General features: G+C 42.4%; 1 protein-coding gene across 12 annotated transcripts in view; it reads right to left on the reverse strand.

Annotated features, from left to right (window-relative positions):
- Nucleotides 1–8290: 8290 nt before the first annotated feature.
- SH3PXD2A (SH3 and PX domains 2A) overlaps nt 8291–24368 on the reverse strand; it is a 236534-nt gene continuing 220456 nt past the window's right edge. For 9 of the 12 annotated variants that reach the window (XM_021536304.3, XM_021536306.3, XM_021536308.4 and 6 more), the window contains 5 exons: nt 20291–20408; nt 15854–16188; nt 14938–14987; nt 12749–12868; nt 9531–12616 (listed from right to left, as the gene is read on the reverse strand). In XM_021536304.3, the coding sequence (XP_021391979.3) occupies nt 10721–12616; nt 12749–12868; nt 14938–14987; nt 15854–16188; nt 20291–20408 (2519 nt within the window). In that variant the 3' untranslated portion in view covers nt 9531–10720. Of the gene's footprint in view, nt 12617–12748; nt 12869–14937; nt 14988–15853; nt 16189–20290; nt 20409–24368 lie in introns of all 12 variants that reach the window. The other 3 variants (XM_085583667.1, XM_085583666.1, XM_021536305.3) reach the window with 1 other exon arrangement.

A 24368-nucleotide genomic window follows, 5' to 3' on the forward strand; every position in this document is an offset into this window, starting at 1 on the left:
TGCCAGGACACAATCACAAGGATCTGTGATAATCCTAGAAGAAATATTAGGTTCATAAAGCACCTAGCAATATTTTATGTTTCTTACAACTCCCTCTCCAATATGTGTCCAGAATTCAAATTGTCTTTTCCTTTCCTGCTGGAATTTTTGAGCAGTCCTGATTAACAATTATTAAATGCTGTTCAGTTCCAAAATAACAACAGTTCTAACAAATGCCTATAGAGAAAAGCTGAGATCTACTTTTAGGCACAGTAAAATAAAATCTTTGTTCTGTATCTTCACATACACAATTGCCCAAGACAGATGGTGTTTCTTATTCTCTGTTGAGAGACCCATACTGAGTTTCCACCTTTACAGACAGAGACATGATTAAAATTTCCAAAACAAGCACTTGTTTTTACTGCACTGCTTTAGAACATGCTGCTCTAGGGAAAAATCCCAAACCTCAATGACTTTACATTGTTTTGCAGTTCTCTGAGCAAGCAGTTGATCATGGCACAGAGAGGAGGGCAGCCTCTCTGAGTGCATTCCCTATCTCACACAGGGCACAGCCACGAGGACAGCTCTGAAATAGTACTGGACTGGGCACTGCAATCAAATAAATTCTGTGAATCTGGATTAAGGGGGATCTTATGCTTTTCACAACTCATTCACCCCACCACTGTCATATCCAGAGCAAATGAAAACACTGTACTATGATGATTTCATCAATTCTTCTGGGATAAAGCCACACTTCTGTTGTCCCAGTCACAGAAACAGGCCCCCAGTACCATGTGCATCACCTGAATCTTCACAGGTTCCAGCTGATTTGTGCTGAAGGCTGAGGGAAATTTTAGAGAGTCATTTGGCAAAAAGGAGATCTGTTTTCCTCACTGCTAATATATCTTTTGTGTTGGCCCACAGAAAATGTTGCTCATTTTGTTAACTAGTACTGTAATCTGCATCCAGTCTTTACAAATGCTTACACACAGACTCAGGGACTGGTCACAGAAAGATCTGTTTTGTTCCAGTTCAGACAGACTAGGACATCTAATTCCACATTAACAGTAACTCTTGCCAGTTATGGCAAAATATACTGTTAAGCACAGAAAGTGTCACTTCCCAGGATTTCAGTTTTACTGGGATGACTGAGAAAGCTAAATTTTTTTTTATCATGCATATGATTTCCTCTCCTAGGAAAACCTCTCATAGACTCGAGCACACCTGTACATGCAAGAGTTGTTCATTGTAGAGTTTTATCCAACTGGTCAGCATCTCAAGTTCATTAAACAAAAACTGAAAAATGCTTGGAGCTAGTATTTCTGTCAGTTAGTATTTCTGTCTCTAGCTCACATTTGTTATGACATGCTGTGAATGTCAAGATACCTGTCACCTCTTTAAGAATTAATTCATGACCAAAAGCTTTAACATCTACATGATCAACAATATTCACTCCACTGCCTTCAGTGGAGCTGGATCAGAGGCCACAACAAAATATGGTCCAAAGCTGTTACGACAAAAAAGGATTTCCCCAGACTCATTTTCTTCCTCTCTTAGCTTAACTTGCAACCCAAAACAAACTAAATGGTCTCCTGCCCATAAACTCTCTTAAAAAAAACCCAAAAACAAACAAAAAAACTCTCAGCTAACTCCTTCTCATATTTACTGCAACAGAAACTACATCAACTTCTAGACCTTTTCCAAAGCAGAACAGACAAATTGGTTCCCAATTTTAAAACACAACAAGAAAAAGACAAAAAAGTGTCACCAACTTGACTACACACACACTAAGACCAGCCACACATTTCTCTATCTCTGGTCACCGACATACTCTCCCAAGATTCCAAGCTCCCAGCAGGTACATTCCCACCACCTAGCCACTAAAAAACAGAGCTCTACACCAACACAGAAATGACAACAGCATCTAGTTTTCAAGGTCACATGAAGAACATCAACCACCCAAGAAATCCACTGCAAAATTTCACTTAGACCAGGCCTAGATCCACTTTTTTTTTTTTTTTTTGGTCAACTAAAACTTTGGGACAGCAAACTCTCTAGGAGCTTCCAGTACAGACATGTGCCATTGCTCTGCTAATGCAGAAGAGCACAACAGCTCCAACAAATTTCAGCCTTCCTTCACCAACAGGTTTAGGTTCCCAGTAACTCACTACCCATGGTTTGCAGAGATAATCTGGGCTGATTAACAGCTCTGGAAACAGCTACAGATGTACACAGCCATCTGAGCTGCTTTCAACACCCACCTGGCGTTACCTGCATCTGAACTTTAGCCTAAGTAGCAATCAATCAAGCTGCTGGCAGGACTTCTCTTGACATGACATTTGATATTGAGCCCTAAGTGAGTAGGCTCATTTACATGATTCTCCCTACACACTGCTAGCAGAGTAATAAGCACTGCTGTCTGCAATTAAATCTGCAATAAAAGAACAGCACTGATGTCATGTGCCAGTCAGCCAGACAGCAGAAATGCACTTACTCTGTACACTACTGACCCCACAGCACTCACTTCAGACCCTCAGTACAAAAAGGCCACTGTAATGCTACACACGCTTTGCTTTTGCAATATTCCAGGTTTGAGCTCATCACGAGTAATGAGCAAGGCTTTTCAGCAAGCCTGTTCAGCATGACACAGAAAAGTTCTTCCTAGCAACTGGAAACAGAACTAAATCCCTCCCTCCCTGAAAGTCCAAGATAGGAAGTAGTTAAATCAGCTATTCACTGAAATACTTAATTAAAAAAAAAACATTTATTTTTCTTCTCTTTTTTATTTGTTCCAGTTTACTAATTGCTACAGGCTAAGTTCCAGTGACTGCACTATTCTTTTGTGTCCTGCTATAAGGAGACAGAAACAAACAAAATTAATGTGTTTGGGGGACCCAGAGTCAGGAGAGAATTCAATGCCCCTCTAGTCATCACCCAAGGGTGATGATGGGATTTTGTTTATTTATTACTACTTCCCTGGTGACCCACAAGCAGTTCAAGAACAAGCCCTCCAACCACAAAAGAACTGTTTGCACAGAGAATGCTGCCATGTTGCTTACTTTTCAGTCATCAAATACAGAGTCAATAACAACTTTGATGGGGAATATTTGGAGAAACCTGAAATATTTACCTAAATATTAAATTTTCTATTTCAAAAAGTTCTTACAATGCCAAGTGATTCTCCCTTCCACCTGTTTTTCTCCTCCACCAAACAGGGATCAAGACAAGTACCATTGTAACCAAATAACTCTGAGCATCAGGGCAAGGTCACCAAAGCCAGCATTTTTCCAGGAGCACTCCTAGCACTGGGTTGTTCCTGCCAACATGGACAGGTCTGGAACAGCCATGCCTGCCCACTCCACCTACTGAACCTTGTGTATGCAAACTCCCAGACACACAAACTGCCTCAACTACAACAGGCATATAACCTATGATTCTCTTCTTTTGGTGGCTTCAGGATGCAGATTATCATAGCATATTAGGGACTGAAAAAAACCAACTTTTCTCAATAACAAAAAATCCTGTCACAGAGCAGTGATGTATTTAAACCACGTATACAGAGAAAGCACCTGCAGTGTCAGACCAAATAATTCATGGCCATATTAGAAACATCTTTTTCCTCATATTTTATCTATCTCTCCCCCTGCCAATATTATTACTTCTAATTTTTTTTTCTAATTTCTTTCCAAATGATCAACATAATTCCCATAATTTTAATTCAGTAACAAACAGGAGTCTCAACTCAGGACAGTAGTGGCTTATGCTGACAAGAACAGGTCTGTAAAACGCCAGTGTGAAGCTTTAACCCAAATTTATTTATTAAAAAAACCAAACACAAAACAAAAAAAAAAAAAAATTGCACTCTCCAACTAAAAATCAACACTACCTTGATGCAAGAACAAATGAAGAACATAGTAGATGGGACCAGCCCAGCCCTGACAATATAAAATGGGGGAAACTAATTTGTTGTGACTATGCCAGCCATGTCCGCACGCAGTGCGGCGCAGCTTCTGCTCCAGGAATTGCTGCGGAGTCCCGGCCCTGATGCAAGGGCACCCAAGAGGAAAGATCTCCTCGTTCCACCCTTGGCACACCCTGCAAAACTGGCACCCCAAAGTAGAGTTATGGGTGACTTTTTACAGACACCTGTGCTTTGCTCCAAATTGGGTCTAAGATGGAGGAGGAAAAGCAGCAACAGCAACCCACATCCCAACCCAGAGTCAGCTGACTGGGGGCTTCTGGATCCGGCCTTACGTACAGTACTTTATTTGAAAATTACAGACACACACAACAGACATGACTACTGAGCAGCAGAGAGGGAGAGAAAGAGCAACACAAGCACTGGGCAGCGTTAGCAGAGGCCATCAAACAGTTCAAGTGTGCGGACACATTCCCCATGCATCGTCGCAGTGCTGGTCCCTGCTTCTAGCAAGCAACAAAAAGCAAATGAAAACAAAATAACTTAGACAAACATATGCTCAAACCATCATACTTGTACTGTTGGCAGCTATCAAACACTGCACTGATACACAGCACTTCACTACGTGGCTAAACAGCACCTGAAGCTGACAGAGAAGGAGCTGCTGGTGACGGAAAAGCACCAGCAAATAGCAGCAAAGCTCCAGCTGGTTTGAAAGAGCTGCAAGGTTTGCAGCACAGTGGATCATGGCAGAGCAGCACCAAGGCTAAGCAGTCCTGTGCACCCTTTGCAGGTGCAGGAACAGAGTGCACAGAGCTTGCTTGTGCTGAGAACGGTCCATGCTGAGCACCCACAAGGGTTTTCTGTCAGTGTTAACTCTACTGATGCTCGTGGGCTTCTTGCCAATTTAGACAAGAGTGTGAAATAATTAAGTTGGTTCCTCAAAACCAGACTCCTAATTGGGAAAGTATTAGAGATTTTCCAAAATCACGTTTGATACTATTTCGGTACAGCTGCAGAATTCCATTTTTCTGTTTGAATGCAAAGGTCTCTGGTAATATTAAGGCTTTTTGACAAACTTAAGAACAGCAGGACAAAAATAAAGCAGAAAACTGAAGTACATCTCCTCTCCAGAGTAATGAACTAGAGCCACAGGAGATGTACTTTCCAGAGCTCAGAGAGGCAAGTGCTCTGGTTTTCACATTTCTCTTGCACCTTACAAAAATAGTCCAGTTTTTCAAAGGTGGTAGATTTTGCTGCTACCTGTAAAGTCACATTGTTTTTGAGAGATGGAAGTTCTCCTTCCATTCAAAGAGAATTTAAGACAATACCTCTTTTGAAGAGCAAAGTTTCTGCCCAACTTTATTTAGGACCTGAGAGATCCACCTTTGCAAGCTAAGACATATGAAATCAATTTCCAAAACATCTGTAAAATTCTGCAGGTGAGAATCAACCCAGATAAAAGGGAGACTTTTTCTTCTTAGGTTAAAAGTAAGGACAGGAAAGTCAGCATCTGTAATAATATTCACATAGCTCTTGCAATAAATACAAGGAACAACAAAGTAGCCAAACTTGGGACTGCACCAGCAGAATTATTTTCCCTTCTGAAGCTACCACCAAATCCGAAGTGCAACAGAGGACATAACCAGCAGAGACAAGCCAGAAGACAGAATCATGCATGGGTGACATACGGAGTGTTTCAAGCATAGCTCAGAAGTCCTGTATTGAATAGGATGTTAATGCACATTCTGTACATAATCCTGGCAACATGCTGCATAATCCTTAACAGGTGATACTTGTTTATGGAAAGCAGCCCTTCCCAACCCAAGCCACCCCAGCTGTCAGTCTCTACCTACCCAAGGGTCCTGTTTTCATCCAGTTGCCCCCTCCCCTGCATTTCGCCTTCCCTAAGAGTGCATGAATAGAGAATTGCAAACATTTCACACTGCACGTTCCACTCCAAGTCCTGGATGAGGGGCCTGTTTATTCTATGAATATTGCACTTATCCACTCATTGGATTTGCTTTTTCTCAAGAATGCAGAATATTTGGGAAAAAATAGAAAAAATAGTAGGATACAACACAGGAAAATATGAGTTATTAACAAGCTAGCTATGAAGATCTAAAATTAAATAGTTCTAGTTCTATTCTGTTAATACTAGTAATATGAAAATAATGAATGCTTTATCAAATTCCCTTGTTTTTCATATAAGATAAAAGCAGTAACTTTCTTTTTAACTGAGGAAAGCAATGAATATATATTACAATAAAATATGATTCATTAAGATCTGAAAGTGATGAAAACAATTATATAATGCCTTCGTCCAACTTTATAGCATCATAATGGAAGGGGTCTTTGGGGTACATATCCACGAGGGAAAAAATGCATTTTTTAGCTATACCCATGCAGATGTGAATTTCTATTTTGTAGAGTCTAGCTGTGAAACAATCTTTCCTTACTGTGTATTTGCTACTATTGAATACATCAATATAAAAACTTCCTGTTGACACATCAGGTAAGTACCCCAACATGTGCCCATCATCTCTTATCTTGAGAGGTGTGGCTTGCAAAGGACTGGCACATAGGACTACACTCACCCATTGCATGGGGTGACAGCTAAAACAATGAAAAGGAATTGCCTCCCATGGGGAAGGGCTCCTAACAAAATGCATTACTCTTGCTGTTATGAGAAAGTGTTTTGAAAGGGGAGACAAGGGAAACCAGCAAATAAACTTTTCAGGCATTATATAAACCTCAATAACGAACTCAGAAGTGCTCATTATTATTAAAGTTGCAGTATACAGCAAGACACAATTTTCACATTCTTTAATTTTGTTCTCTGGCATTGGAGTTTGGAATTGCTGCTGGTCCAAATTGAAGACTTTTTGAAAAATACAGAGTGGGTGAGAGTAAGACAGCACGAGCAGCTGCCTCTCCACCCAGAGGAGGGCCCCCTTCAGCTGCAAATGGCTTTGCTCAAGCCCTGCAGACTCTTCCTCTTAACAATCTGGTTCAGGAATAAACCAGAAAGAGAAATTTAAACAGTACTGTTGATTTCTGCATTGAGTGTTCACTGAGGTGTACATTACATTTAAATATTGCTCTTGATCCAGTGTCAGTTCTGACAAATTTAGTAAATAAAAGGCGACGTTAACATTTTTAGAAAAGAGCTAAAACACTTCTAGCACTACACTGTCCTCTGAGTACTCTGCCAGGTTTTCCTGCCCTGCAGTCAGCTTTTCTGATGTAGCTTAAGGCCTTTCCCTCTGTTTCATGGCTAAGAGTGAAGGGCTTGCTATTTCAGGTATCAGTAGAACTAACCAAAACTAGCTGCTCGCTGATGGAAAACATAATTGTTGTCCTGATTATCTCTCAGTTGAAAATATCACACCTCGGTGAGAGATGCTATGATGATGGTAAGACAAGAGTGGAAAAAATCGCATTGGGAGTATTTGTTTTAAAAGTGCCCTTTTAAACATAAGCAGCCAAAACAACTACCAAGTGAAGGGAAGCCCAAATGGAAGCTTTGCCACCAGGATGGAAGCCAGAATGCCAAGTGGTGGCCAACAATAATTTCTGGTACCAAGTAGGCCACGTGCACCCCATCCTTTTTGCTGGTACAGGTGAAGGCAGAGGGAGGCCACAAGTGTGACTCTGCAGCCCATCTACAGGGTCTGCCCTCGCCTCAGGAGGGTGTGAAGCCTTTGGGATGGGATAAAGCAACTGAGGCACGGAGCTGCTGCGGGAGAAAACCCTGGCAGTACTGCAGGCAGCCTCACTGTGCCACCCTGTCCTGCAAAAGCCAGAGCTGGAGAAGCAAGCCAGCAGGATGGAACAGGAGCCGTGGGACAGACTGGTGTCTGTCTCAGGCAGATCCTGAAGCCTCCTAACCTGAGCCTCACGGAGAACTTGCATCCACAGGGGCCAGCCCTATGCAAGGCACATGGCAGCCAGGCACTGGAACCATCTGCCAAAAACACCTGTGCCATCTCACACCCTGCAAGGAACTCCTCAATTCAGATGTGCCCAGGACTCGGCTTTGCTGGATGCAAATGTGAGTATTTCCAGTAGTCTGGGCTCTTCTGTCTCCTTGCTACTCTTCCCTCCTTGGACAGGGGCTCGTGTCAGGCCATACCATACTCAGAGAATTCAGTGGCTCAATGCAGAAGATCTGGGAGCTGTGCTTCACATCCCCCCAAAGAGATGACCCAGTGGGAATGTCTTTAAACAAAACTTTAGAATATTTTAAATAATAAGTTAATTCTTAATAAATATGTGCTTCAAGAAAATGATAATTATATACTGCACCTTTAAATAATGCACTTAGTTCTCTGCATTGGCTTCCATTTTGGTTTCTTTTTATTGTTAAAGTGCATTAATTCAAAATAATGAACCACTTCCGCATCATTATTGTTAAAATAAATCATAACATTAATACGAATCACTAAGTCACTACTATTAGTACTGCAATCTAGCAGATAACTCTATGTATTGCTCTATTTAATACTGTCCAGCAGAAGAATATAATACTTCTATTATAATCTCACAACAGCTCCAGCAGTCTTTTATGGCTGCTACCATATTAGTACAACTAAAAATGGGGAGAAGTATGAGAGACAGGGCCACAATGTCTCAGATATACATCCAGTGAGAGGAAGCTAACTGGACATACACTTACACATTGTATAGCGAGACATTAAGGTACAAAGAGGACCCCGCACTGGGATATGAGCTGTTGTGCAGTTACACCTCCTTCTCCTGCCACCACAATTTAAAGGGATCCCAAACAAACAGCCTCCCCTCCCTACCTGCACGCAGAGAGCTGCTCAAACCACAGCACTGTTTGCAGCCTGTAGTTGTGGCACCTGGATGTTGTTTCAGCTACTGAAAGGACATCAGCCACATTAGCTGTAGGCAACTCTCTCAGTGTTATTATGGAAATTAATAAAACCCCCAAAGCACACACAGAAACAGAAAGAAAAAAAAAAGGAAAAGGGAAAAAAAGGAAAAAGACAAGAACAACGTATAAATTTCTTAATTTTCTTTTGGCAGTGAAACATCCCCAGTAACATATGGACTTGTGCTGTTTTACTCAGCCCCTTGATACCAGCTATTTTGAAGCCTTTATAACTTTTAACTTCCAAACCTAATCAGTATTAAACTCTGGTGGAAAAAAGGACATGTGATGCTTTGTGTAAAACAGTAGTGAAATGGTCTTCTGGCCCCCCCACCCTCCCTTAGAACAGATTTACAATGCTGCTTATTATTTAAAGGAATTAGATATTGATCTTGAGTGATTAACAAGGCCATTAAAGAAAACCCCCAAGCATGACTTCCTTAAACACAGTAGGGATTTAGTAAGTTATCTTTATGGTACAAGGCTACCTAACTAATAACTCCATATTCCTAGCCTCTTCCAATGGGTACCTTTTCAATTTCCCACACCACCCACACCATGTGCCACATTTCAAAATGTGAGTTACGAAAGGCAAACAGAACTGAAGAGGCAGATTCCTGGTTAGACTGTTGTGGACCAAATTGCTTTGATATTAAATCTCTGAGCCTGAGAAGCCCAGGCCCACCTTCCAGTACAAATGTACTCTTTGGATTCAAGTGGGAACAGAAACACATATTTGGCTCCTACTTCAGTTTTAAGTCTTTTCTCATAAAACCAGACACACACAAAGAAAATACAGTAAACCCAGAATGCACAGAAAAGACAAAAACAAAACACAAAAGCAATTCCCCCAAAATATACAAATTATGTGCAGACTGAGTTTGATGGCTTTTTTTTTTCCCACTCATTGTAAACACCGATGTTGCAGAAGGTTACAAATTTTTCTCATTAATATCTTGGTGGGTCTTACCAGCAGTCAGTGCACCCTTGGATTTGGACAAGAGGGCAAAACAAGAATTAACACACCTGACAGCTTTGTCTTTAGTGTTTTAAGGGACTTTGTCGACTTTGACAACTTTTGAGAAACCCAACTCTGGGAAGAGAATCAACCAGTGTCACTTGGCAGGAGTCAGGCACAGAAGCAAACATGAAGCCTACACAGTAACAGATGTGTTTAAGCAAGGGGTTTGTAGGTTTGTTTTTAGAAGCACCAGTAGGCATCACTGCCATTGAACACCTGAAATCCCAACTCAAAGAACAAGACAGAATGAAAGGAAACAAAAATCCCTCAACCCACACCACCTGATGGCCTTTTCCGGTGAGTTAACTGTAACAACACTGAAGTCAGAGACCAAAACTCTCCACGATGAAAAGGCTCCAACTCTGGACCTACCAACTGTTGAGTATAGTTATAAAAAAATAATTAAAAAAAAAAAAGTGAACATCTCCAAAGGATTAGAGTCCCTCTGTCTTTCAGAAACTTTCATTTGCTTCTCACTGTAAGTTGTGGAAAAGCATTCAAAATTCTTGGGTACTCCACGTATTGACAAAAATGAGGAGAAAGGGAGCCAAGATTGTAAAACAGTTTGGCACAGAACTCCCCAGGTAGATGCATGTGTATTTCTCTCACAAAAGGCACACATTTGGTTTCTTATCAATAATGGGAAGGATGGGATGTCATACCCTGTTAGACATACAAGATTATTAACAACTTCACAAAAAGGCATTTGACTATGCTGCATCTTCCTTGTAGTTGTTTACATGTAAACCCCACAAACCTCTCCAGAACATGGCAGATTTGTCCTCATATAGACTCCTTTGTACAAACTGGAGCACAGGAAAACATCTTTTTGTGTAGTAATTGTTTTTTCCACATGTACACAGCAGGAACAGTATAAATTAGGGAGGTTAAAGATATTGCAACATTAGTTCTTTTTCTCCAAATAATTTGAGGGCACCCAGCCTTTGAATGGCTTCACGCCATTCATTATCTGGCAGTACCACCAGCCGTTTGGGTTCCTTTCGAGGACCTCCATGCAGACACCTTCCTGAAACCCCACAGTCTCCTCATCCCCTTCGTAGTCTGCAATGGAAACATAGATGTCCTTGAGATTGTTGTGGATGAACTGGGATTTCTCAATGGGCTTTGGCCTGACTGTGGACACAGGGATCCCATTCCTCTGTGTGGGGAGGTTGGAGGTGGTCTCAGAGCTCTCTGTGCCCAGCCGCTCCGGCTGCTTTCCCTTTGTGTCACCAGGCTGTGACCACGCGTTGCTGAAGGAGGAATTCCGACGGACGGTCCTAAGTTGATCTGTAGTTGTTAAAGACTCGTTTCTGCGCAAGGAGCATGACAGGTTGTTATCCTTTGGTGGTGGAGACACAAACACTGACTGCGGGCGGACAGCGAGCTGCCTCACACCATTTCTCATTTTAACTGGTCCTGATGCTTTTGAAAAGCCACCAGGAGGTTTGCTTGGGATGGGTGGTGTTGCACGTTTGCTCTGGTTGATGGTGTTCAAAGCCTGAACCCTCTTCTCTATCTTCTCTAAACTGTTCGACTTGTTTTCATTTTTCCTGTTCCTGGCAAAAGATGGATCAGTCTCTGCTGATGTAGTTTCTCGCTGGTTATCAGGGAGAGCCAAATAATGGGAAGGAGCCCAGCCTTCCATGTCTCCATACTTCAGGTACCACCATCCACTGGCTTGCTTTTCCAGCACTTCCACTTCTACTCCTGCTGGGAAGCAAATTTCAGAATCCTGTACCTTTTGGTATGAGTCAGTGGTCACATAGAAACATCTGGAGTCATTTTCTTGCTCAGTTTTGGCAGTATGGCTGGAGCAGAAGACGCCATGGGAAGGAGCTGTGATGAGATCAGCCGAGCTTCTCCGAACAGGGTCATCCTGGTTCTCAGAAGCTGTGCGGGGCGGGCTCGCGGACTCTTCACTTCTTGAACCTTTGAGTCCACCTCTGAGCTGCCCAGTTGGCCTCAACTGACGCCTTAAAGTGCTAATATCCATCTTTTCTTGGCTCTGAGAGTCTGCCTTGTTCAGGAAGGGTTTGGGCCTAACAATTGGCTTTGCTCTGATGGAAGGACTCTGCCCAGGATCTTTCTTCACGCTGGTTCTTGGCACACTACGTAAGCCGACATCTGAAGCTGATCTTGGTTTTGTCTCCTCACTCCTGGAATAGTGACATTTTCCAAGATCAGGTTGGATGTTTTTGTCTGTCTTGAGCTTTGCGACTGATGATTTAGGAGAGCTGGAACATGGAGAATTCCTTTGGATCAGGGACAGAGACGAGCTTTTCTGAGAATCAGAATCCCCACTAGATTCCTTGTTGGACAAAGCATCTTCCACATAACGCCTGAACCCCTCGTTCTCATAGATGGTTTCTTCTTCATGAGCAACTTCTTCTGAAGACTCTCCTACTTTGAACTTAGCTTTCTGAAGCGATGACACAGGTGAGGGCTTGAGGGGCTGAAACAGTCGTTTTTCAGGAGTGCCCTCTTCATGGTGACTTTCACTCACTTCACACTCCGTGTCAAAGCCAAAGGCAGGTACATCATACTCGGGCTCTTCATATTTCAGCTTGTGGGGAGAATCCTGGGTATCGCCTGAAGAAACTGCTCCAGGAGTTGTTCCTTCTTCAGAGTCCTTTGCTTTACTGGGAGGTGCCGGGGGAGGAACCTTTGGGCGGGTTAAAGTACTGGTTCTTCTGTTCAAATTCGGTTTCTTTCTCTTGTCAATGTAAGATGCTGGAGCCCATCCTTCCTTCTCTCCAATCTGCACATACCACCAACCACCAGAATTCTTTTCGATAACCTAAGAGGTAACAAGGAACATGTTACTTAGGCAAAAATCTCAACTCAGTGCTTCCCACTCCTCCCCTTCCAATCCACTCCCATGCAACAGATAAATATTACAATTTTCCCAGATACACTGGAAAAGGCTCACCTCTGCTTTTTGTCCTCCACGAAAGCTTATGCCATCAGAGATGCATGACTGGAATTCAGCAATGGTGTAATATTCCACTTCCACGGAGGGTGGCTCTGGTGGCTTGGGTAACTGAAAACCCTATGGCAAATAGGATGCGTTGTTCATTTAAACCAAAGAAACAGTCAGCTAAACAGCAGTGTGAAAAAGAATTGCTTTTATTCATTCACTAAGACTCTTCCTTCTTCCTGTGCTACTTTCTAACACTAACTGCTCAGTTCTCCAAAGCAGGAGCTGATGTATTGATCTGGACTAAAAGAGAAAAGCCTTTCAACATATGCACTGTTCATGCCACCTTCACTAACTATTAAAACTGTAATAATCTTTACCTGAATAATAAAATTTTGTACTTGTGGGTGATGAAGTGTGAACTGCCACTGCAGTCACACTAAGAGCAGCCCATTTATGCTCAGACCCAGCTCTGGATGACATGCCGCAATTGCAGAAAATTGCGTTGCAACAGACCCCTAACAGATTCTGCCTATCATTAAATACACTATCTTAAAATGTAATCCAAATGAATTGCCGCTCCATACCTGCTGCTGGACTTTTTAAACAATCTGAATTAGTGAAGGATATTGCTAATGGGCATCTCTTGTAGCAAGAAACAAGGATAATACCATAGATTCCCCTAGCTTTGCCCAACTAAAGTGCTAGAAGGGAAGGACTTTACTGCTTGATCAAAACCATTCCAGTTCCTCCCCAGAACACCTCTACTCAGTCCCAACACAACCTTAGTAAAGGCTCTATGAGGAGTGGGATGTGGCTATTTACAGCCATTCTGGCAGCATATCAGACTCCTCTAAAAGCTAAGTGCCTTTACATTAAGCTGCCACATTTTAGAATTTGCTACAATTATTTTTTAAGGTGATAAATGGGAAAAGGGTCCTTTCAGGACTTTCAATATTGAAAGCTTTTCAGATGAGCACAGTGCTCATCTGCAGGGCAGCTAGGGGAAGCTGCACAGCTTCTGCACTTCACTACTTAGAGTTCTGTGAAAGAACCACAGGTCAGAGCATCCACAGGCAAACACAGGACAGACAAAGACACAAAATGATCCTGAGCCATCAATGGGAGAAGGGCATATCACATAGTGTGCTTTATTCTCTTGCTCTTATATTTCTATGATATCCTTTCTGTAACTAACAGTTGATGTTTCATCACGCACAGCATGTGGCATTTCACAGAGAATGCATCTCTGCACCTTAGGAACCATGTCTAACAATGTTATAATTGGATGTTTCTGCACTATAAATGCTGAAATACAGCAGAAGCACAGCATAATAAAATGCCTTCAGATAATAGGATGGTTTGGATTAAAAGAAGATAATTGAAAACAGCAGATTTGCTCAGGGTTTCACATATAATATTAGTGTTATTTTTAGCATGGGATTAAGTGTCATAGTCTTGCCAAAACAAGCTCTATTTGAAAATAATGCAAAGAAAAATAGGAAGAAAATGCTAATATGCTATTCATGTAGTTTGTTAAGAAGCCTCTCTGGTGACAGAAAAATTACAAGTCGCATACGGCTCATAAAGGGTACACAGAAGATTAAACACTATGTATTGCCTAGATAAACAAGCTATTAGCATGACTTTTTGTATAAATACACTACTGACTAGTTCCTATTGAAAATGACAGTTCTAACCTCAAATTGGTACAAACTTCCAGGATTCCAGCTTTGGGGATAAGAAATCATAGGGGTCTTGTTCCTGTAGCACACATCCTTCTACAAGGTTTAAACGTGCACAAGAGTGAAGCTCAGCCACCTCAGGGGGCAGCAATGGAAGGAAGGGGACACATTCCCAGTTGCTTAAGACAAAAGAAGGTCAGAAATTTCAGTCTGGGCTAAAGACACCCAGAAGATATTTAAACCTTCTGAGACAGCCAAACATGTTTTAATGTTCATGCTCAGAACACAGCAGCTTTATCCTACTCTCTCTTCAGACTTGATTAGTTGGGGCAACATTCTGAATAACAGAAAACATGATTTATCATTAGGATGCCCTGAGGTCTGCTCAACACTTAAACAATGAAATGAACAGGCATGTAAATAAAGGATCCCTCCCACCTTGTACAGCTGCATGAAGTCTCACAAAGCACCCAGACACCTACCCACTGCTAAGATAAACCATAAACCAATACACACCAAACTGGACTCTCTTCGTGGCGGTGGCCTTGTTCTTAGATTTGGAGAACCTGAGCAGGAAATGGAACAAAGAGAGTTTATTTAACTTCACAAGTACTGCTAAACACATTTTGCAGCAGCTCTCTGCTGTTACACAGTGAGAGAATAGAAATGAGTATTTGCAATATTTAAGGCATCTCTATGAAAGAAGAAAGGAAACTATGAGGGTATATTAGAAATACCAAGGAGGCTTACCTATTCATCTCTGCTAAGCCAGCAAATTTAAGAGAAAATCACTGCCAGAAAGCAGTGCATTGTATATTCTACTGGAACTCACCAGCTCCATTGCAGACTGGCCAACAAAGGACTGGCTAATACCTGTTTCTCCCCACCCCCAGCAGTAGAAGTAATTCACTAAACACTCACATTGTTCTCTTGCCTATAATTTTGCCATTCCTTTCACAGAATAGCATCAGCATCTGCATTTTGCAGATGAAGTAGTAAAAACACCATAGCAACTTGTCCCCAGGAAAACAGCAGAACAAATGCAAGACAAGACACAGGTGATCTCCTCAACTTGAACATGTTATCACATCATCTACATTTCTGGGGTAGAAGGGCACATTTTAGAGTGTTCAAAAGGAAAAAAAAAAAAAGTATTCTATGGAAAAATTACCAAAGTAAACACATGCAGGCTAAGATAAAGCACCACCAGACAGCCTGTGTATAAAGTGAAGTTAAATTTTATCACTACTAGTGAAGGACCACATTCTGAGTCGCTCTTGATGCATCTACAGGCTATGCAATGGTCTGTTTGTGTGGACTTGGCTGTAAGGCCAGGACATGTGGGACCTTAGCAGGCAATGCCAGCCCTGAAAGGTAGAGAACAAGAATTCATTGCAAGCCTGTGAAAACCAAGACTACTTTACTGCCTTACTTATTTGAGCTCTTTGTGGTGCTATCCTTGCTATGGCTGGGGATCCCTGGGCCAGTTTGGAAGCCTGCTTGTCTGGAGTCATCATAGCATTGCCATTAGAGTCATTGCACAGGATGGGCAAACTGATTTCCTTCTTGGTGATGTGAGTTTCTGCAGACTCGTTTTCTACTTGAGCTTCCTTGTCAGTAGCTGATTTCTTGTTCAGCAGGTTACTGATCTCCATGATGTTTCCTATGATTTCCACTGGCCCAGTTAAGTTCTTTTTCCTAGATGGAAGATCATCTTTAGCCTTCTTCAGATATGAAGCTGGGGCCCAGCCTTCTTTGCCCAGATACCTGGAGAGGCAAAGGAAACACCATCACATCATACACAGCTTTCTAATGCATTTCAGGTAGAACAGCTAAAGCAAAAATGATGGATGAAAACATCAAACAAAATTTGCAGTTCTCTGACAAAATTTTGTAGTCTGTACTCATTTATTATGCATTGATTAGACATATCAAAGCCAGTTGAGCCAGCAGTGAACTGCGTAGATGAAAGCCACTAATCATCCTAAGGAAGGAGTCTCTCTGGACAATAAATAGTTGCACACAAGGTAAAGAGTTTGTATTATGCCTCCCCTAGACAGTGCTAGGCAAACTTAGTGCTTTCTCACACAGCAAAAAAGCAAACTAGTAAGTAAAATATTTTAATAATTTTTAAACTTCCTAGTGGAAACTCAGATTGAAAACGGGCTAAAATAAGGGTGTACAGCACCTTGTACAGAGCACCTGTACCTGCAGTTTAAGATTGTTGTGCAAGTCTCCCCCCCTGAAACTACAAAGAACACTGGCCCTCCTTCCATAATTCCCAGTTCCACATGAGCAGCTTGCTGCCATGGAGCATGTAGGAGCCTTAAACCACTGCAGCTTCTTCTAGCAGCACTGCAAGATCAAGAAACAATTTGTCTGAGGAAAAATGGCTTGGATGGAGACTCATTTTCCTGAACAAGCTACAGGCAATTTGAAGAAATAAACTGGGAAATGTGAACAGACACCTGAATCCAGTATGTGTTCCTGAAACACCATCCTGAGCTGATCATGCTACACTTCAAACTGAGGTAATTCTTCTAAACTGGGCTTTAGGGAAGATTTTTTTTTCCTAACTCTTGCCATTCCTAACACCTCAGCAGGGATTTCAGATTACAATCAGACTCCAGGGAGGACCACGTGGATGAACTCTGCTTTCCCTAATGAAACCTTAACTTGCTACAGTGAGAGTCACTGAAAACATTCTCTCTAATTTCTCAAGATACCCAAAGCAGGCACGTGAACTGTGAGAAAGCCGAGTATCATCATCATTAAAATCCTGGTGCTCAGGAAATCTGCAGGAAATACAAGGGTTAAAGCAGTAGAACTCTAAGGCTCTTTATTGAAAAGTGAGCCTCATTAGACAGCAGAGGAAGGATCTGGGGCACATGGGAAATGAGCAATTAATTTCCTGGCAGGTGAGCATCTTTGTCATGACATTTGGATTCTGAGGTTTCCAGTGAGATTTCTGCATCAAAGCTCATCTGCTCTGCCTCATGACATCCCACACTTGAGAATGGCACTGGGACATTACAGGGAGAACAGGAAAATGCATTGTAGATTTGATTCTCTAGACTTCTTTACTACTCTTCCTGTATAAAAGCAAATACAATTCTGTCAATGACTACAAGGATCTTTCTGTCCAAAATCCTGCCTTTTCCTCCTCACCCACCTAGACCAGGCAGGATACTAGAGATTCTGCTTCTCCTTACATACTTGCCTTCTGTCACACATGAAGGTAAAGGTGTAGGATCTCTCCTGCTCAGGGAGTTTAGTGACAAGTTTTTCCAATGATTCTGATGTCAAAGCAAAGCATCCCAAGAGCTCTAAGCTTTCTGTTATGCATGGAGACTAACAAGTAGCAGCAACCTGGTACTAACTTGATTTGACTTTGGAAAGATACACAGCATCCACTGTGTGATTGCCTCTAGCTTGTACAGTATTGAATTGGGAGGGTCTCAGAATTAGGTGCAGTGATTTGGCTCCTTCATACTTCCAAAACTCTCCCTGTTTATATTACATGAAGGAAAAAATGGATTAAAACCATAGGAATGTTAAAAAAAGTCAGAAGTGCCTCTGTAAGTCTGAGAGTCACATCTGCTTTCCAGCTCCAGAGTATTGGAATTACTCCAGAGGGAAGCAAACTAGGGAAATAAAAAAAAAAAAAAAGAAAAAAAGAAAAAAAAAAAGAAAGAAAGAAAAGAAAAAGAAGGACAGGAAATGAGGATCAGCACATGGCCAAGAATTTGGAGAAATTACATCTTTAAGGTGGAACAAGCTAATGCCTTTAAGGTGGATTCCATTTACAAACTACCGGATTTTTTTTTTTTTTCTCTCTACAAATTGAAATGTGTTCAGTCTGTTTTCCAGCCCAGGGTTTGACTGCATTCTCCTCCTGCTCCCTCCCCTCACACACACAAGAGGAGGAGCTGCTCCTTCCAAGGCACTCAGTACTCAGAGAAGCACATTTCTGTCCTGTTCTGAGGGGTACCTAACAGCATTCAGGGCAGTTCCCATGTAATGAACAGCACAGCAAGCTGCAGATCAGCCACCCAGGCTGCACAGGACCAGCTTCCAGGGATGGAAAGCATAATCTACATTTCTGGAAGTGCTGCCCATGGGAAAAAACCTCTGTTTCTAAGAGTTTAATCCTCCAGGAGGAAAGTAGAACAGTGCTCCAAAGCAGCAGAGAGGAGTCTGCTGCTTGTCACACATACAGAGAGGAGTCTGTATACTTGTCACACATACAGGGAGTAATTAACATCTTCCAACAAGAAGAGGGGTTTCTCAAATCAAAATGCCTCTTCCAAAAAAGCCAAGCACATGCTGCAATCCCCAACTATCATGGGGTGGCTGGGGTATCCACTGTCCTTCCAGCAGATTGCTATGAATGAAGATGTCATGGAAACCGCTGCAGCAAGTGCCATCATGCTCCAGAAGGCACTACTGTTGTGTAGAAAAATGTGACTCCCAAGAAGTGTGTGAGAAAAAGGGGGGAAAAAATTCAACTAATTGTAGGAGTGCTAGTATGGCAGAGGGAAACCTACAGTAGTAACCAGGCTACACTGCAGAAATGAAATAAAAAAAATAACTAGAGGTGTCTTGCAATGGTTCTCCTCTCAGAAAAACCTATGTGCTCAATTCCCCTATCTGAAACTTTGGATTCCATTTCTCTAGATAATTAAATTAAAGGAGAAAAAAATGTGACCTGACCAAACCCAAGCATTTTTGAGCTCCTCCTATCTAGAGTGCCTTCCTGGCTCCACTGCTATCTTTATTAGCTTATTTGTTCCATGGGATCATTAGATAGAAAACTGATATTTTTTCCTTCTAAGTAAGGCAAATCAAGAAAAACAACTGCTTCAGTCAGCACTTTCACAGTCCTCATCCATAGCCAATAAATCAAGCAGCATCCAAACAGAAGCAAGCTATAACTTGGGGAGGGTAAGAGGAAGAAATCACTATAATTACAGGTTGAATGGAAAAGGATGATTATATGAGATGTTCTGCACCGTTGTATCACATCTTGTTTGAAGAGAAATGGTATGTCACAGCACTGAGAGGTTCACATGCAGATACAAGAAGAGGGGCAGAAAAACAGAAGAGCACTAAAACCTAAATGCTGTGTGAACCTAGATGAAGAAAGCTCTCATCAAATGCTCATCCTGACACCCTACATCACTGAGACAGCATCTAACTTACAGTCTCCCCATAAGCATTTACAAAGGAGATTCTTAAAACTCTGCTAGGATCACAGTTCCAACCACATAGCAAAATTTGCTATACAATAACAACTTCACCTGGCCTTGGAATGCAGCCCCTCTACATTAGGAATATCCAATGTAGACAGATAAAAATCAAAGCAAATTAGCTGAAACCATGGGTAAGCTTGCACAAGGGCTATAGCCAGCAAACTGATCTCATATCCCTGAAAGTAGCACTACCTGCCCCAAACAGCTCAAGAGATCACAATCAGCCTTTCAGCATTGCTATAAATAGATTTAAATAGGTTGCAGACTAACTCTTATACTGGAAACACATTAAAATTACATACAACAGAAAGCCTTGTTAGGTCTCACGGATCTTAACTCAGATATGGGCTTTTAACTTGAAGTAAGGAAAAAAAACCTCTAAAACTGCAAGTTAAGGCATTTCCTCACTGGAATGGTCCACAGCCTTTGCAGACACTGTAGTGTTACTTTAGTCACCATTCTATCACCCCAGACTTTTCTTTACATTTCTTCAAGAGGCATTATATGAACAATTTGGGCTACCCTGTCCACCTACAGAATGATTTAAATGCTAACATTCAGTGAATGATCAGCAAAGCTCATTGTCACAGTTTCTGTGGGTTGCACAGCTTCTTTACCTGATGTACCACCATCCTTCCAGGTTCTTCTGGATGACCTCCACGGTGACCCCTTTTTCGAACCCAATCTCGTCTTTCCCCTGGCTGGCGTACGGCTGGATAGTGACATATTTCTCTTCTGGTGAGGGGAGAAAAGGCAACATCAGTTAGGGTCAGGATCAGCCCAGCTGTTTTTCCACACTTCTTGCTTTTAAACTGTTCTGCAGCGATTACGTGAAGCCATCACGGAAGGCGGAGCCCTGCTCAGGGGCCCACTGGTTATTTATGCTGACGACATGACAGATAATCAGCCCCTTGCCACTACCCTGCTGCTGATAACCACAAAACGTTTCCATGCCAATAATGACACAAAGTCCCCAGAGAGCTCCCCCTTCCTTCTTCCCGCCTCCCTCCCCCCGTCCAAGTTCCTCGAGCGGGTAAGGGAGAGGATTTGAAGCTGGACTTAACTCCCATACTGTAACTCGACGGAATCAATCCGGCTGCCAAATCAGCCGAGCATCACGGCGGGAGCTGCAGCCAGTTGGCTCTTTGCACACACACATGGCTGCACGAAGCACTGTGTTCCTGAAACCCGAGCGCTGCATCCCCAGGGGGACACTTCTCCCCAGCCCGGAGGGGCTGGCCCAGCACGCTGCTCTCCTTGCACCTCCCAAGCACCACAGGTCTACAGCAACGAGCTTGAAACGTTAAAAAAAATAGTGACAAAAGAACAAAAGAGGTTTGCATATGACAGGAGGCGATACAGCATTTGCCTTCATAGGTTGTGAAGTGGTTTACAAACATAGATTTGCTAAACCTCACTCCAGAGAAATGCACGTGTGACACTGGTGAAGGAGGGCCAGAACTGAGACACACACTTCAAAAGCACAGACTGGATTTGAAGGACAGTGTTGGAGCAAAAAATTGAGCATCCCTATTCATCTCCAGCATCTGTCCCCTTCCCAGGTGGGCAGAGGTTTTAAGCAGACTTGCTGAGAGCAAGCCAATAAGCAGAACAGACACTTGTCAACATCATCTTCCACCTACCCAGGAGTCATTTACTGCCAGCACTCCCATTACGGCCAAGGTCAACCTTCCCCTCTGGAGCTTAAAAATTACACCTGCCATTGAAAACTTGAACTACCATCCTTCCTCTGCAGCAGCAGACATGGGAAGTGTCACAAAACTCCTCTCCTCAACCCAAACTATGGTGCACGAGACAGCATGAGTTTCTGTAGCTAGATTAAAGGCAGGGAAGGCAAGCAATGAAGTGCACCCCAGCCAGACTTCCTAGCACTTTCTACCAGCAGTCACAACAAGGCAGGGAAAGAATAAATGGAGGGCTGTCAGTGCAGAAGAATGAGCAGGAAATAAAGTGAATCCAAAGCTCCTGATCACTGCAGAACAAAGGAGCTGTGAAAAGGCAGCAGCAGCTTGAAGAGAGCACTCTTTAGGAGAGTAAAACAGATCCAAGCAGCTGTTTGGTTTTGTGGCTCAACTGCATTTTGTTGCTGGGTGAAGCATAGAAACTTTAATGAAAAATAAACCAAAGCCCCTACTGAGACAGAGTAAGAAATAATACCTCAGAAAAGGGAAAATAATGTTGACAGAGCATCTGATGAGAGCAAATTCAGCAAAGCTCCATCTCTGAAGTCAAGTTCCCTTGACTGGTCACATTCGGATCCTTCTAATTCTGATGGGGCAAAATTTGTCAAAACCTTTGCTATCAAGAGGAAGAGACTCTCTGCTGCTCTCCCCTAGGAGGGCTGCTTTACTGGCTTATCACTGGTAAGAAATTCCAGCTAGTTTGTAATTAGCACCATCAGCATATGACACCTTCCCCACAGAAATATTCCACTACAAGATGGGGCATGAAAAATGAAACCTGACAAATGAAATCCCAGCTTCCAAATCACAGAACAGGAGAGTTTTCCTAGCTAGGTTTCTGCTCTGGGTGGTAGAACTGGACTAATTTTTCCTCTATTTTCAAGTCTGCTGCAGAAGGAGTTCCATGTCTGGTTTCCACTGCATGCAAAGCACTAAACTGAGCTGCAGAAAACCCCTGGGCAGCTAGATCTTGTCCCTGTAAGGGCCAAGGGAAAGTTCAGAGCTGCTCGGTCCAGATACACATTGTTTCAGACACTTCCAGAGATGTTTCTAGGACAGTAATACTGAGCTAAGCATATATTTGCTGAGTCTTGGAAGAAGGCCCTCTTTTTCCTTTCCTCCATACCAAAGCTGCTTTATAACCCAGGCTGTCAGAGGTCACCCTTGCCACTAGAACTCCCACAGAAATTGCTGTGTTTATTCTATTTTTCCTCCACACAAACACCAGGCTCTGCTTCAGCTAAAGCCAACTATGCTCCTCTTGCTGGGCAGAGTGGTCTCACTTTTCAGGGATGTGGCTTCCCTTGTGCTGCAGATAACCAAGCATAGGGTGCTCATTCCTAACTTCCTACACAACTTTCCAAACCTGTGTGTGAGGAATTGAGACAGTGGTAACCCATCTAACCCAACAGCACTGGAGGCTGATCACTCAGGAGAAACAGTAAGGCTCTTCTGAACTGCCACTGTCTCATTCTGTCCATGAGCACCTTCACTGCTTACATCTTCAGTCCTGCAGCTGTCAACTCAAGACTACTGCTTTTTGAGAGTACTCCTACTTTAGGTGATTCCTCCCTATACAGAAGAAATCAAAAAATATGAGTGCATGGAAATAGGGAGGGAAGAGAGAGAAAAAGGATCTCCCACGAAGCAAGACAATTAAAAGTGTTAAAAATCAACTCTAGAAAAGAAGGTCCCACAATGTTTTTGTTTAGCAGCTCTATTTTTAAGCCTACAGATAAAAGCCAGGAAGCCACTATTACAATTTCCCCTTGCAAAGTACTTTGACAGCAAAAATTACATTTCCAAGATTACACACATTTGGTTTCTGTCAATGCTGCAGGAGATACCACAAACATACACGAGGTTTGTAACTTAAACAAACTGGAGATATGGGCCCCCTTGTAACCAAAGTGTAAATTCTGTTTTGTTTCTCAAAGATTATCTCTAGCTGGTGGACACTTTGTATAAACCAAGATTTGCTGAAGGAAGCAAGGGAGCTCTCAGTGGATGTGTCACTGAAGAGGACTGATAATACCATTCAACATATCAGATTATTATTCAGAAGTCTTTAAGAAAAGATATTTGACACTTCATGACTGATATGTAAAGTTACTGTAAAGACTTGACATAGATAAATGGTTTCATGAGAGAATCAGCAGAGCGTCAGACAGCAGAATGACATTGCTGAGTTACTCTGACAAATCTGATCTATCATGCTGGCTTCATTCAGCTTCTGTGACAGGCAATAGTATAAAACAGAAGTCAGTGAACCATCCCAGACCTACCACTGAAGTTATATGCCCAGATCTACAGAGAATACAAAAGCGTATCATTTTGGTTCATTAAGTTTTGACTTAAAAATTACCAGGAAAAAAAAAAAGACAAACAAAAGGATAATTCGTATTCCCCAGCTGCAGCTTCTGTTACATCAACCTCAGTGTTGAGGTCAAGTGTGCAGAATAAACCTTACTGCATACTACAAAGCACATACACCAGCTGAAAGGCTGCATTTAGAAACAATAGGATGAAAGTCCTACCCCCTTTGAGCTGAAAATAGGCAAGAAGGCAGCTCTGTTCTTAGTGAGTGACATCCAGACATCTATTAATTGCCAACTTCACTCCCATTCCTTTATCACTAATTTGCAGGTCAAAGACACTTTTCCCAGCTGAGCTGAGGGAGGTTCCTCTCTGGATTTTGAGCTGTCCCAGTAAATCTGAACAAGGCATGCATGAAGAAGCAAAGCCTGTTTGGCAAAGAGCTATGCTACACATCTGTCACATCATGCATAATCCAACTGCAACCTACCCAGGCTGGAAGGAAAGGATTAGTATGTGCCATTCTCTCTCCTGCCCAGACACAGACACTATTTAAAATATACACAACCAGATTTTTTGCACTATTTCAACCACCCAGCTCATACCTTGCTGCTGTAGCTGTGCTCTGCCCAGGCCTCCCAGACACTGTGGCAACCCAGTGCTCAGCCCACTACTC

This window comes from Lonchura striata, chromosome 6, assembly GCF_050655825.1.
Source record: "Lonchura striata isolate lonStrDom1 chromosome 6, ASM5065582v1, whole genome shotgun sequence".
NCBI classification, from domain to species: Eukaryota; Metazoa; Chordata; class Aves; order Passeriformes; family Estrildidae; genus Lonchura; species Lonchura striata.